The sequence below is a fragment of the Spermophilus citellus genome, assembly GCF_964194105.1.
Source record: "Spermophilus citellus genome assembly, chromosome: 2".
In the NCBI taxonomy this organism is placed as follows: domain Eukaryota; kingdom Metazoa; phylum Chordata; class Mammalia; order Rodentia; family Sciuridae; genus Spermophilus; species Spermophilus citellus.
In genome coordinates, this window is record NC_138183.1 from 180,258,548 (window position 1) to 180,272,896 (window position 14,349).

The 14,349-nt window shown below is 37.2% G+C and overlaps 1 protein-coding gene across 3 annotated transcripts in view; it reads left to right on the forward strand.

The window, feature by feature from the left end:
* The first annotated feature begins 550 nt into the window (after positions 1 to 550).
* Positions 551 to 14,349, forward strand: part of CTSC (cathepsin C) — a 38,856-nt gene continuing 25,057 nt past the window's right edge. Inside the window, exons 1-4 of one of the 3 annotated variants that reach the window (XM_081282554.1) lie at positions 551 to 2,381; positions 4,033 to 4,178; positions 8,935 to 9,019; positions 12,441 to 14,274. In XM_081282554.1, the coding sequence (XP_081138680.1) occupies positions 2,210 to 2,381; positions 4,033 to 4,178; positions 8,935 to 9,019; positions 12,441 to 12,649 (612 nt within the window). In that variant the 5' untranslated portion in view covers positions 551 to 2,209 and the 3' untranslated portion in view covers positions 12,650 to 14,274. Of the gene's footprint in view, positions 2,382 to 4,032; positions 4,179 to 8,934; positions 9,020 to 10,646; positions 14,275 to 14,349 lie in introns of those variants that run through there. The other 2 variants (XM_081282555.1, XM_081282553.1) reach the window with 2 other exon arrangements.

The window sequence follows — 14,349 nt, forward strand, 5'->3', positions numbered from 1 at the left end:
TGCAGATACCTAATTCAAGTTTTTTCCTGAATTTCATTAAGTGGCAATATGCCATTCATCAAGTGACTCAATTCTCCATTGCTCAGTTTTAAAATGAATCTTAGATTGAGAGATCTCCAAGATCCCTTTCTACTTGTTCTTCATTGCATAAAAGCTGTTTTAAACTTTCTTCACAATTAAGTATAATATTCTAATTACATGTATCAAAAAAATTTCCAACTTGACTGTTCAGCAGTAAAATATTGATGATCTAGCAAAACATTTAATGTTTAACAATGACACACTTTCCCAGAGATTTAGGAAGGAAATGTTATTCTGTTAGTGTATTTTTAAATAGTGTGTTAATGTAATTAGATGTCAGTTTTTAATCCTTAAAAGGTCTATAAAATCTAGAAATACATGTTACTGAAGGTGGTCCAAAAGGTCTCAGAGAGGGGACCTCAACTCAGGATGACAGAGTCCTTGACATACATGACAAAAAGAATTCCAGCACACTTCAGCTATTGAGTCACAGAGATTTATTTAGGAAAGCAAGGAATACATATTTCACCAGCAAGAGAGACTTTGGGGGTTCTTGGTCTCTCTTTTTAAAGAAAATTTGGTGAGGGACGGCCATGGGAAGGTATGAGGGAATACCATCAGTCTGGTGGTGATCACAAGACATTTTATCGTGGTCTGGCTATTCTCAAGTTCCTTAAGTTGAGGTCTTCTCCATTACCTGATTAATAGATAATGGTGGGAAAGGACCCAATATTATAGGTTGCATATCTTCCTTTCTCTGTTCTAAAAATGCATGTAATAGTGGACTAATTAACAGGGCACAGGACAATTTTAATAAGTGGGTGAATTTCCAGATTGTCAGTGAGGACTTGTAGATTTCCCAGAAAATGTAAGTGATCGGCTAGGAAAAGAGAACTGGCTCAGGGAGTGAAGGTATGAGGAACTTTAGCCCAAGGCTTTTAAAGTCTAGTTTTCCTGTCCTTGCATGTTTCTTTTCTACTTTTTATATTTCTTCTGTCCTACCCCATAAAAGGTTGGCCACACCCTGGCCCTTGTAGTTTTGGTATTAAAGAGCATTTTCACCTCTGAGCTTTCAAGGGCAACTACTTTTTGGGTTTCAGGCTTACAAATAAAGATAACATTTAACATTCAAGAACACATCCCTGGTGGTTTTAAACAAGATTCCAGGGAGACATAAATGAATGATTTGCTACCTTGGAAGGTTTATAATCTGATGGAAAAGTGGCTATATGAATATCTGTGATGAGTACAAGAATGCATGCAACTGAGAGGGCAGGGACACAGTCACCTCTGAGGCTCAGTGGAGGAAAGGAGCCCAATTACCCATAGCAGCCAGGACAGTCAGAGAAACTCTCACACAGGGGAGAACAGGAGGCACCTGAAAATAGTGCTACCTAACAAATGACCATCAGATTGGCACACCACAGTCCAGAATCCGGCAGGACATCAGTTTCCTTCCTCATCCTGGGCAAGCTACTTCCTTTTTCTGGCCCTCCAGTAATGTAGTAGAACTTGAGCAATATAATCTCTGATCCCCTTGTGTAACTAAATCCAGTTAAACGGGGGGGGGGGGGGGCGGGGGGTACTTAACGCTCAAATTTGCACTATAGTTGAATTCTCCCTTAGACAAATAGACAAATATCATCAACAGGAGACCAAAGAAAATCAAGAGAATAGAAAAAGAAGTGAGAACTGGAAAAAGGAAGAAAGAGGAGTTTTCAAACAGAGTGCTGAAGTTTTTCGGAGGGGAAAAAGTATATAGCTGATAAACAGGCAACTAGACCTCAGATTAAGAGAGGGAAAGTAAGCAAAAGAGAACTCCACTCCTCCCGGCTCTTCTCTCTGGGCCTCCTTCTCACCTTCTGTCTCCCCGCCCAGACTAGGTCCTATTTAAGTCACCGATTGTGCAAAAAATCTGAAACGTCCGTCAGCATTTGTTTTTCTGGCTTGGCGTCCGGAGGCAGCCAGGTGAGGACCGGCGGCTTCGGCGAACCCCACCTGAGAAAGGTGGCCCCGCCCCCCGGGTGTCCCGCGCCCATCCCCCGCCGAGCCGTAACCCCGCCCCCCGCCGGCCCGCGGTTTCCGGGCTTCTGGCTATTTTAAAGCGCGAGCCACCCGGGTCGCCTGATTCCAAGTCCGCCACGCTTAGGCTCTTCTCTTCTTTGCCTCTTGTCTGGGCCCCTCCAGCATGGGTCCCTGGCCCCGCTCGTTGCTCGCCGGCCTCCTGCTGTCCCTCTGCGGTGTCTGGACCGTGCGCTGCGACACACCTGCTAACTGCACCTATCCTGATCTGCTGGGCACCTGGGTCTTCCAGGTGGGCCCAGTCGGTTCCCAGCGGGACATCAACTGCTCGGTTATGGGTAAGCCGCCGGCGCCCTCAGACGCTCGCTTTCCCGCGCGGACCCGGGACTCCTCGCAGTCGTCCCTTTCTGCGCCCAAAGGCCACACGGCGGCCAGCGCTCCTGAGTGGCTGGAACATCCTGGCTGGACTCCGGGTCCTTTGGGGTAACTCTCTTGGCCACCGCTGCGAAGTTAAATTTGAACTGCTGAGAACTTCTAACTGCACACTCCTCGGGACCGCAACTCTCCCCCTCCCCCTCCAGAACTTTTTCTTCCTCTTAATATTTGTATTTATTTGGTTGCTTTGGTTTAGAATAGAGTTCACAACTGCAGTCTTTTGTTTCCCCCTTCTAATCTGCCAGTCTTTTCAAAATCCTATTGGTGAAAAAAAAAAAAATGAGCTCAAGGACTCTTGAGGATATGAAAAAATATATATATATTTTTTTCAGTGAGGTTATGGGAAAGGACTCTTATGTCCAGCCATTTCGATTTGGCATGTGGTAATGCTTTTTGTCCTTCAGTATTTCTAGCACCATTCTTTGTTTCAGGTACTTCAAGGAGGTATAGAGAAGCTCATTTCTTCTTTAATGCTTTCCCTGATAATTATTTGGAAATGCCCTGAGCCAAGTACAGTGCCTGGCAGTTGGAACAATAAATATCCAGTGTGTGAATACACTGGGGTATTACATATGCTTCAGTTACTTGGCTAACCTTAAAAAACAAGCCAGTAGAGAAGAGAGGAAAAACAAAACCCCCCAGACAACAGACTGCTGGTCTGCTGAAAGTCTTGCTCCCTGTGACTTGCAGTGAGTGGAGCTCTCAGCTGTAATTTCCCCATTAGCAGAAGGAAGTCTGTCAAGTAATCTGATACTGTCAAGTAATATTTCTTTAAAAAGAAATATTTAGGGCTGGGGATGTGGCTCAAGCAGTAATGTGCTCGCCTGGCATGTGCTGGGCGCTGGGTTCCATCCTCAGCACCACATAAAAATAAAGATGTTGAGTCCACCGAAAACTGAAAAATGAATATTAAAAAATTCTCTCTCTCTCTTCTCTCTTTTTTTTTTAAAAAAAAGAAAAGAAAAGAAATGTTTAACTCCAGATGACTATATGGCTTTTCCTAATCTTGGACACTGTGTACCATTGTTTCTTTTTATAAATTGAGCATGGGGATGATGGCAGAAGGGAGATCAAGATTTACACTTCCCTGTCACATGCAATCTCCCACTCAAGAGTTATTAATCTGAAGACTCCCTAAAGTGTGGGAATGTCCAGATGGACACAACTGAACTCTTTTCAGGCAGCCTCACAGTAAACCTACCTTAGACCTTAATCCAGTAATTAAAGACACTCCTACTTTAGAAGGATTCAGGTTCTGAGGTTCTCATTTCTAAAGCCATTGAGAAAAAAAGATACCCCATTTCTTCTTTGAATAGATCATTTTCTGTCTTTTCCTGGGCTTAACACATTATCCTTTTTCATGATTTGATGGTTGGTCTTTTTATCTCCTTGTACCTTTTATTATATTTTTCTTTGCCTTGATTTTTGGATGGGGGGATTGGATTTAGGTATGCTTGTTCATAAAAGGAAAGCAGCTTAATTAAATAGTAGAGATATTTTTAACCCTGTGAAGTTCAAATAACTTTCCTTTGTTGTACGTTTTCTTTTCTCTAGAACCACCAGAAAAAAAAGTAGTGGTGCACCTTAAGAAATTGGATACAGCATATGATGACTTTGGCAATTCTGGTCATTTCACCATCATTTACAACCAAGGCTTTGAGATTGTGCTGAATGACTACAAGTGGTTTGCTTTCTTTAAGGTTAGTTTCTATTGCTTTGAGATATAAAACCTCTTGTGATTAGGATACCCTGGAATTTTAGTTTTAGGTTAACAGGAAAACCAGTATGGATAACACATTTTTCAAGAGAAGTTAGCATAATTTTGCAACTTGTGGCCTCAGTAGGTTTAAACAATACTTGATCTATATTGAATATGTATAAAGTATTTACATTTGCATTTTGGTCAGTAGGACATGATTCTCAGCTTACTTTGTTTATTGCTAAACCTTTATTTCTAAGTGTTGCCTTGTCACTTGGCTTTATACTGAATTGGTAGGAAACATAAGACTATTATAAATTTCATCTTCTTGGTGTTTAGGCTGTTTTTCTTATCATTGCTTATTGACTCTGAGAAATTGACCTAAATGACATATCAAACATTGCTTATTGACTCTGAGAAATTGACCTAAATGACATATCGAATTAATATAATGTAGTACATACTACATTTAATATGAATTTTTTTTTTTAAACTAAGACAAAGAAACAGCATAGGAGTTACTCTGCTCATTAGGCTGATGAAAGTAAAAGGTAGACCAGCCAGTCCAGGTTGTTTTTTTCTCTTCTCTCACTAGAGAAGAACAGTTATTGCTCATTCAAACACACTGTTTCCAGTTGCAGGCACACTTTGGGTTAAAATAATTTAGTACAGATTTACGGTCCATCCCATATGTTCTGCTAAAGTTGGAACTTTTCCTGTAAGCTGAGTATTTAATGGTTCAAGTAAATTGAAGCTAACTGAAACTAGCTGTTTCTCATTATACATGGAGTCTAAATACAGATTTTTCTTGGGATAAGTATACAGCCTTTGGAGCATTTGGCAGATGTTGACCCTTTATAGGAACCTGTGGGAAAGTGGGGAATGAGTTTGTTACAAATGACAAAAGATGAAACAGTAGCAGAGGCCTAACCTTTAAATTTGTTGTGATTTGTCCTAGGAGTTGTGACTTACCTACTAAGATATAGTGTTCTATCTAAACCATACTTATTTCTTGGAAAAATAACTTCCAAAAATTGTTAAATGAGGATCCCCCTTAAGTATGAAAAATAAATAAAATGAAAAGGAGATAGTGAAGAAAAAGTTGTTTCTTCCCAACTGGATTGTCTGATCTGATACTTAGTGGTAGGAATTGGGCTGTGCCTGTCAGCTATTGTTGGCCAGCAGTCTGTTGGATTAATTCAAGCCCATGCTTGACCAGTTGCTAACTATTTTTAATATCATCCCTAAGTACTATGTATTTTTTTAAACCCATAACTATGTGAATTTTTAAAATGCTGCCATATTATGGTACATGTACTCAATATGAATTTATTTCTTGGTCTGCATATTGATGAGCCTAGGGCTTTGTAGACCTCTTACTTTGTCACATTCCTTCAAAGGTTCTTTGCCTCCAGATCAAAGTACCTACAGAATTGGTGCACAAAAATAAATAAATTAATTAATTAATTACAAAATGGATAAAGTGGGACCTGATTAAAAACTAAGTTGAGTAAATTATTCAGTGTGAGGTGGGAAGTAGGATATAGATAAGTAAAGAGTTTACCCATTTGGCTTAGAAAACTTCTCATTCTTCAGTCCTGTAGAATTGGAGAAGCTGGTGGGGAAATTTCTAAAATCACCATTTAATTACCAAAAACCTAATAATCAGAAATAGACAAGGGCAATTTCCCTCAATATTTTTGCATCAGAAACAGAGGGACTGGCTACCTGATGGCAGAATGAGGAATTGGAACACTTTTTGAATCAGTGTAAGCAGATGTGGTATTTTGCCAGAGCTTCATTAGGTCAAAAGAGAACCAATTTTTAAAGCTAAATACAGTTAAAGTATTCTCAACCATAAGTGGGAAAGAGTCAATGTATGGGCAGATAATTAGTCGATGATTAGACAGCTATAGTGGAACCTTGCCAGAACATATGCTTTAGGATGGTGTTGAACAAAAGCCTATTCTCTCCAGCTCCCCTATCCAGCTGATTTTGCTGTATAGAGTTTAAAGTGCCCATTTGACAGAATCATTATCAGGGCTATGTTTTATTTTTCTGCAGAAAAATCAACTACTCTAACCAGTCAGTTGTTGAGCCTTGTGACAACAATCATAATTTCAATTAGCAGAGTAGACTATACATAAGATTGTTGTTTTTAAAACCTATCTTAACCTATCAAGTAGCTCTAGGTAAACATATTTTTGCAAAGTAATACAACCCCATGTTATTTTAGTAAATACAACTGCAAGTATGATGGGAAACAGTTTAAAAATTTAAGAAATTACAGGATCAAGTTACTTGAGATAATAGGAAAATCAGGCATTTTTGGTGAGATTTGTTAACGTAAACCTTGCTGGGTTTTACCAAGCCTCAGGGTATTTCCTACAATGTGCTGGCAAACCAGAGTGGGAGGGATGTGTAATTCAAGAAAAACAAGCCTATTTAATATATAAGTTGGATCTTTCCTACAGACTTATAAAATATCTCTTGAAATTAATTTATTTTTTGTATTACTAGGGTTTGAACCCAGAGATGTGTACATGCCAGGCAAATATACTATTACTTAGCTATACTCCCAGCTAAAACTAATTTTTTAAAATGAGGAATCATCAAAAGTTAAATTGGATTTTAAGTGTCTTATGTAAACTATAGCATCTTTTCAACCCAAGACATTGGATATATCTGACACATTTTTACCATGTACACCTGCCATGTTACTCTATACATTATTATTCTACAAATCAAGTGGATTTCCAGGTCTCTCTGCTCCTACCAGACCATGTCCCTTTGCCTTCTTTAGGTGTGCTTTCCTCCGATTGCTTCTAAGTGTCATTCCTGGCAGATTTTGAGGAGTAAGTGACACATGCAGGTCATTCTGTTAGGCTCCTGCTGCATCATCTGCTCCCTTAGGTATCCTGAAGCATAGTAGTAGACACATTGTCTTCCCCATTCTCTGCATTCTAGCGGGGAAGTGATTAGATGCCACCCTTATTTCTAGGAACTTGCTTTATTCAAGTTTTCTGTATTCAAATCTCATCTGAAAGATGAGCATTTTTCATGGTATGAGATTCCTAAATCTTTCTTACTTGGTTTTAATTGCTTGAAAATTTGATGGAGTTGGGATGATCTATCTTTTTTTCTTTGCACATGACTTTAAGCTAGATGCAAGCTTAGAAGGAAATAAATCTTGATGTTGAATAGTTTTGCACAGTTCAAGATGGACAGAAAATACTAGGTATATATTTTTAAACCATCTTTTTATTTCCAGGCATTCCATTATCTGAACATTTTATGGGGGTTACAAATTCTGAATTTCGGATCTATTTAGGCATTTTCCTAAGCACTGAAACAAACAATAGGGATTAATTGAGTCTGTGTCAAAATGGAAAATTCTTAGAGGCATTCTTTTTTTTTTTTTAGTTATACATGACAGCTGAATGCACTTTGACATATTATATATATATGAAGTACAACTTCCCATTCTTCTGGTTGTATGTGATGTGGAGTTACACTGGTTGTGTATTCATATATGAACATTGGAAAGTTATGTCTGATTCATTCTACTGTCTTGTTCTACTGCCTGTTCCCATTTCCCCCCTTTCCCTTCATTCCCCTTTGTTAGAGGCATTCTTTTAAAACACTGCTTGCCTAAACAGATGACACTACTCTGCAGGTCAGTTTTTAAGACTATCAGATTTTAATAGCATTAGCCATTTGGTTGTACTTGTTGTTCTCTGGTAGATTTGAATCTATTTAAAATATCTGCATATTACATATAGCCAAGCTCCAATATAATATCACAGTGCAACAACAATAATAACAACAACAACAAAAAAACTCAAGCAGAATATAAAAATGCCTAATTTTGCCTGACTCTATGTGATAGGTGAATAAATGACTTTTTCCTTTGTTTTAAGCTTTTATATATACCATATATATATATATTTTGACCAGCATATATAAAGTTGCTGTGTACAACATCCAAACTCTCTACCAAATTGCCCAGAGGAAGAAAGTCATGGGAAACAAACTGAGTGTCAGCATCGAAGAATGCCCTCAAGTTGAATAAGCTTTCTAACCTTTTACTATTTCTCATTGCACTTTCTCTGAGGCAGGAAAAGAAACTGGAAAACAGAGCTGTAGAGAAGGAACTCAAATTTTATTTTGAAGATTAAGCTACTCTAAATTCAAAGAAAATTCACAGGAGGGAAATGAGATTCATAATGACTAAAATTGTTATTTGGTAATAGTCAAACTAATTTTACTGATTTCTAATTGAGCTCTTGTTGGGGACCTTCCAATCTTAATAGAATCATAAGCTAAAACAAAAACCAAAACACTGCCATAGTTGTTTCCAGAGCAAATGGCTTTCAAAACAAGAATGTTGAATGATTTTATCAGAAGATTTAAGTGCCCACTTTGTGCGCTGGTGATCTTGTCAATCATGTTTCCACAATAAAGGACTAGGGAATTGTGGACCATTTTTTTCAGACTGCTCTCTGGGTTCATTCTTAAGATACAATGATCTCAGAAGAGTTATTTTTGAGGTAGGTGTACTTTTAAAAATATAGATTCAGTATATCCAGCTCAGGATTTTATTTATTTTTTAACACTTTGGGTTTACTATGAAGAATGTTTCAATTGAGGGAAAGTGTCAGAAATTTAGCACTTAATGCATGCCTATTTTATGTTAACTTTCTTGATGATGCTTTAATTTCAACATGACTCAGTTTGCTACTGTAAACTCTTTGTAGGATGTTACTGATTTAATCAGTCAATTGTTCATGCATCTGGGAACTGTGGGGATATATGATTTGCCACATCTGAGGAACAAACTGGGTGAGCTCTACTGAAATATTTTTAACTTTGTTATTAAAAGCCAGCTTCCCCTCTTCCCTGGTGGCTTATGCAAATAAATGTCTATTTATTCATCAAAGAGAGTCAGTCTGGAGAGATTATGGTTTTCTTATGGATTTCTTGCTTGAGCCTGCTTATCTTATACTTCAAACTTGCCTGTACTTTCTTATGTGTTATTTTTCATTCTCATGTGTTCTGTTTGCACACCTCAAATTCCAGAATGATACTTGTAACTTAAGTAGATAGAAATTTAAAAAAGATAAAGATCCTGTTAAAGAAAAGGTTGGCTAAAGTTCAGTTCATATTTTAAAAGTAGCTATGCTGCTGCCTCAGGTTGCTTATTCTTTTCTTGAAAGACTCCCTCAAGGGAGAACCAAGTGAGGCCACATGAGTGTAGAAGATGATTCAGAGAAATTGACATTCCTGTAAGATATCACTCATCTTTTAAAAACTGGTTTGTACTAAGAACTTAACAATATTGACTAGGAAGAGGAGGAGAGGAAGAACTTTTTCACTCTTTCAGTTCTCCCATTTGCAGAGCAGAGATTTAAATTATTGCCCATACTAGTGCCATAAATTTAGATGTCTAAAATTTTGATTAGAATTTGATTGATGGTTAAAGTTGATAGGGACTTACCCTTCCTTGTGTTTCAAAGTAATACTCTTTCCCCTTTTCTTTGGCTCTTAAGTACTAAGAGTGAGATAGGAAAAAAAAAAAAAAAAGGAACTTGGGATAAGTATTGAAAGTTTCATAGCTTCATCCCATATTAGTGTTTTCACTTTATAATGGACCATCTGTGGCACACACGTCTACTAGGTAGGGATTGCTCCTCAATTATGTCATTTCATCTTGTTAGGTTTTAAAGCTTGTTTCAGGCAGTGGCTATTGACAGATCAATGTGAGCAGAGAGCTGAAACTAATAAGCTGTTTCTTAATTTTTTTCTGGCACCTGAGTTAGTATAGAATTATTAGTTTTCTTTATTTGAGAACTTGTCAGAATTTTAATATATATCTAAGTGATAGTTGAGGAGGAAGATAAAATAGGAAACTTTTCCCAAATAGGTTTACTGCCCGCCCCCCACCCCCCCACCCCCCAAAAAAAATGAAAACAAGGTACGCTCAGAACATAGTTTATGAAATGCTGTCTTACACCTCTTCACTCTTAGTTAGGGAGACACATCTGCCAGTAGAAAAGATGAACCTTTGCATTTTGTTCTGAATATGGGATAAAGATCCTAGGACCTAGACATGGATCTAAGCAGCACTAAGCCTACATTTAGCATTTGTAAGAGATATGTGTTGTGTATCTAAGTTATCAGAACTTAGCCTGTTTCTTAGGTATACTTCAAAATTATGTTGTTTTTGAAGTGGCAGTTACTTTCAGATACATGTGCTTCATAAGCATGTTGGCTGCATGCATAATAGATGTTGCTTAAGCACTGAGCTTGAGAATGGCCGCTTTAAATGTCTTAAAGAGCATTAAAAAAATAACAAGGATCTCTATTAGTACTGTTTTATTTAACTTAACAGAAATTAATGTAATTAAGTATTATTAAGAGACAGTGTGATTCTTGTTGGCTTGTAACCCTAGTTTTTATTGTTTTATAGTTATTAAATAGAGCCTCTGTGTGGGGCTCTCTTAAAACCACAGCCAAGAACAGACTTTGGGTCTAAAAGGCAGAGCAGCGTGCAGCAGTGGACCTACCTCTGGCAGCTAGCAGAGGCCTGTGCAGCTACAGCCCCTTCTGGAGTCTTTATTGCATGTAAAATGCAGAGGAGTCCTGGTGACCTACCTCCAAGGCAGCTGCCCTCCTGAACATTTCCTGGGAAAGCAGTAATCATCATAATGGAATGTGAACAACCAGAACCTACACAGAAAAAAAAAGGTCTGGAAGAGATGGAAGTCTCAGGTGGCTTCACGGTTCAGTTTTTTAATAAAACAATATGGAACATGTTATTTTTTTTTTTTCTGTCTGAATACTCTTCTGTTGAAATGATTTTTTTTTTCCCCCAAACTGGTCAGGATTTGAAATTTGTGTCTTGTTTCATTGACAGCACAGATTTTATTCACAGTTCCGTTGCCTCTGCTGAGTGCCTTCTCGTCCTCTATTTAACCTGAGGAACGCAGAATCTATTGTAGGGAGAAAATAAGGTTTCAGGATCTCTTAAGATGCACAGATATAGCTGGTTGTGATGGCCCATGCCTGTAGTCCCAATGGCTCAGGAGGCTCAAGCAGGAGGATTGGGAGTTTAAAGCCAGCGTCAGCAATGGCAAGGCACTAAGCAACTCAGTGAGACCCTGTCTCTAAATGAAATACAAAGTAGGGCTGGAGATGTGGCTCAGTTGTCAATTTTCCCTGAATTAAATCCTCAGTACCCCCCCCCCCAACAAAAAAGATGCATAGATATAAGTTATTGAAGGGAAGATAGTTTTTTGGAGGACATATTTAAAGGAGGAGAAAAAGAGATTGTCTCAGACAAGCCATGCTATCGAAGAATGTCCTGTAGACTGTATGTAGAACTGCAGTAAGTATCTCTGGCCAGAACCAAGAAATATGTTTAGTTAATAGCTTTTTTTTTTTTTTTGCCTTTTCACACTCACTCCCCACCCGACCCTTTTTAATTAGATGCCTGCTTTGTACTAAGAACTTGACATAGTATAATTTTTTAAAAAAATATGTAGATAGTACTAATTTTGTTTTACAGATAGGAAAAGTAGTCATATAGTACTTAAGCTCACACAGCTTCCAACTGTAAAATGCTAGAGCTAATCTTTCAAGCCTAAGGATACCCCTAGAACTAAAAATTAAAAGAAAAACTATTTCACAAAAGAGTAAATAATATTTAGAGTTACATTTGGGTAGATTTTCTGATGGATTCCAGCATGTAAGCATCATGAATGTTAGTTAAATGGAGTAGAATAGCTCATTGGCTTTTGTTGGAGTCTGAAGAGCAATTCCCTTTGAGAAATTGCATTCTTTCCTATGAGCTGCTAGCTTTCTCGCCCAAGCTAGACTTAGGGACAAAAACTTAACCTTATTTTTCTTTTGTACCTTCAAAAGTTGAAAAGAGAGCTTTTAAACTTCAAATTAAATACAAATAAAATCCCTTGCCAAATAGACTTCTCTTAATTACACTATTGTTCATACTGATTGTTAACTTTTAGCTGTTTCCTGCTAAACAGTATACTCATTTCCTCCTCATTTGGTTTAGAGCCCATTTGATCTACCTAAAATGCGGGGCTACACCTAATCCGTAGTATCTAGAAAGACTTTTCCCCTACATCTAGTCTTAGATAGATAAAAATCTCTCTAGATAGTAGTTTTTCAGTAATGATGACAATTTTATACTGTTGGAGAGGAACTGGTCTGCTATAACAGTATAGCCAATTGTATCTTTCAGACATTCTTTTCTATCCTGCCTTTGGACCTGATCAGTGCTTTATCACTGAGGACCTGATGCCACCTCCCCAGCTATCTCCATTAACAGGAGAAACTCTGTTACCTTGGTCCTTATTGTACTTCGAAGATATCTCTCATCTCATACCTATTATAGCAGAATATTTTGATAGAATGTCTTCATCTTCTTCTGGACTGAAAGTCTGTATTTAACCTTCAATATTTTCAGCACCTAATGCACACAGAACTTCATAGATTCTTGAAAATAAACCACATTTCCTTTTTCTTTTTACAGACTTTTTACAAGTAATACCAGCTTACAAAGAGTCAGTTCTCTAGAATCCTAGAACATATTTGGGAATGGTGCTATAACTTTTTTAGTACTCTGTTCTAAAAAACATTATCAGGTTGCCTACCTCCAAAGATCTAAAAGTTGTATATTTTCAATTTGATGTACATACTGTCAAAGTAAACTATATATAGTAGAATGTATTTAATGTGAAATTTTAAAAAATTATTAAAGGTTTCTGTTTATTTCTCTGAGTAATTTAGCTTATAAATGGATGATTATGAAAAAGAAGAATTAGTGACAACAAATTTGTAGATATGTGTTACAATGTAATAATGCTTAGCTTTCTCTGTCATAATTGTCTGCTTTGTCTTCTGGTCTTAAAGTCCATTATGCAAGGATCAACTCTGTATTACTAACCGTTTTATTCTCCATGTATAGTGCAAAATGTGAAAATAATAGGCCTTCAATAAATTTAGAAAAAAAAATTGGGCAATACATCCTGGTGTTATTTTTATTGATGTTTCTGAAAGTGTTACCTTTATGTCCTTAGAGACTCGGTTGGAACCTCAGGACATATTTGTTGAATGACTTAGTGGAAAAGAGATTAGACTTTTAAATTTTATTCTGTTTATCTATGATTTAATATTCCTGAGGCATAAGAGGGCACTATACATCTCCAAGTAAAAAACAGTAAAAGTTCTAACTTTCAGAACTAGGGAAAACTCAGTTGTCAAGAAAAAGTGAGTTTTCTGGCTGCAGTGGTTCCCTGAAGCCTACAGAAAAGACAATTTGAATTAGCCTGGAAGGCTGCAGGTTATTGTTACCTCTGTTAACTATGGTGAGGAGCAAGACCTAGAAAATACATTAGATGATCTCAAGATTTCTTCCAACTTCACAAGTTAGAAGTTTGTGAGCAAGTAAATGAGGAGTGAACCCAGGGATTTTGGCTACTTTGCTGAGTGGTAAGTGACTGTTTTAACTAATTCTGAAATAAGTATTTTGGCTTAAATGGAGTATCTTCAGCACTAGGAATAATCAAACTTAAGATCTCCATTCTCATGTATAAATCCAACTGTCAATTTCTTTTGGTAAAATGCTGGATATTATTTAGTTGCAGCTACTATAAGGATTTCCTGGCAGTTTTGTAATTCATTAAAATTCAACTTTTTAAATAAACAGTTCAGTCTTATTAGTAGGCAAAACTAGTTCTCGGAACTGACTTAGGGAAGTTGGCTTCTTTCTGAGGAAAGATGGTGCTCTGGGAGAGGTTTGGCAAAAAAACAACTTGGTAAAATTCACTTTTTTTCTTGTTGCTGTCTAGCAGCTTTTGCTTGTTCTAAAGACCTGGTAGCCAATTAGACTGGTTAATTTGTACTTAGGTAGATATTTGCAGTAAACAAAGGGTAAAAGATTGAGTAGACTTTTTTTGTTTTCCAATATTATTCAGATTTAGTATTTCCATATCTTTTATCATTAAATCATTATACTTCATTAAAGGTGTTCTTTTTTGAAGTAGTAAATCATTGTGATGGATTACATGTATGGTTCAAACTTTTATGAGTTCCACAGTATTTATCAATATATTTAAAAATTGTACACATGAAATATTAACCAAGGGGCT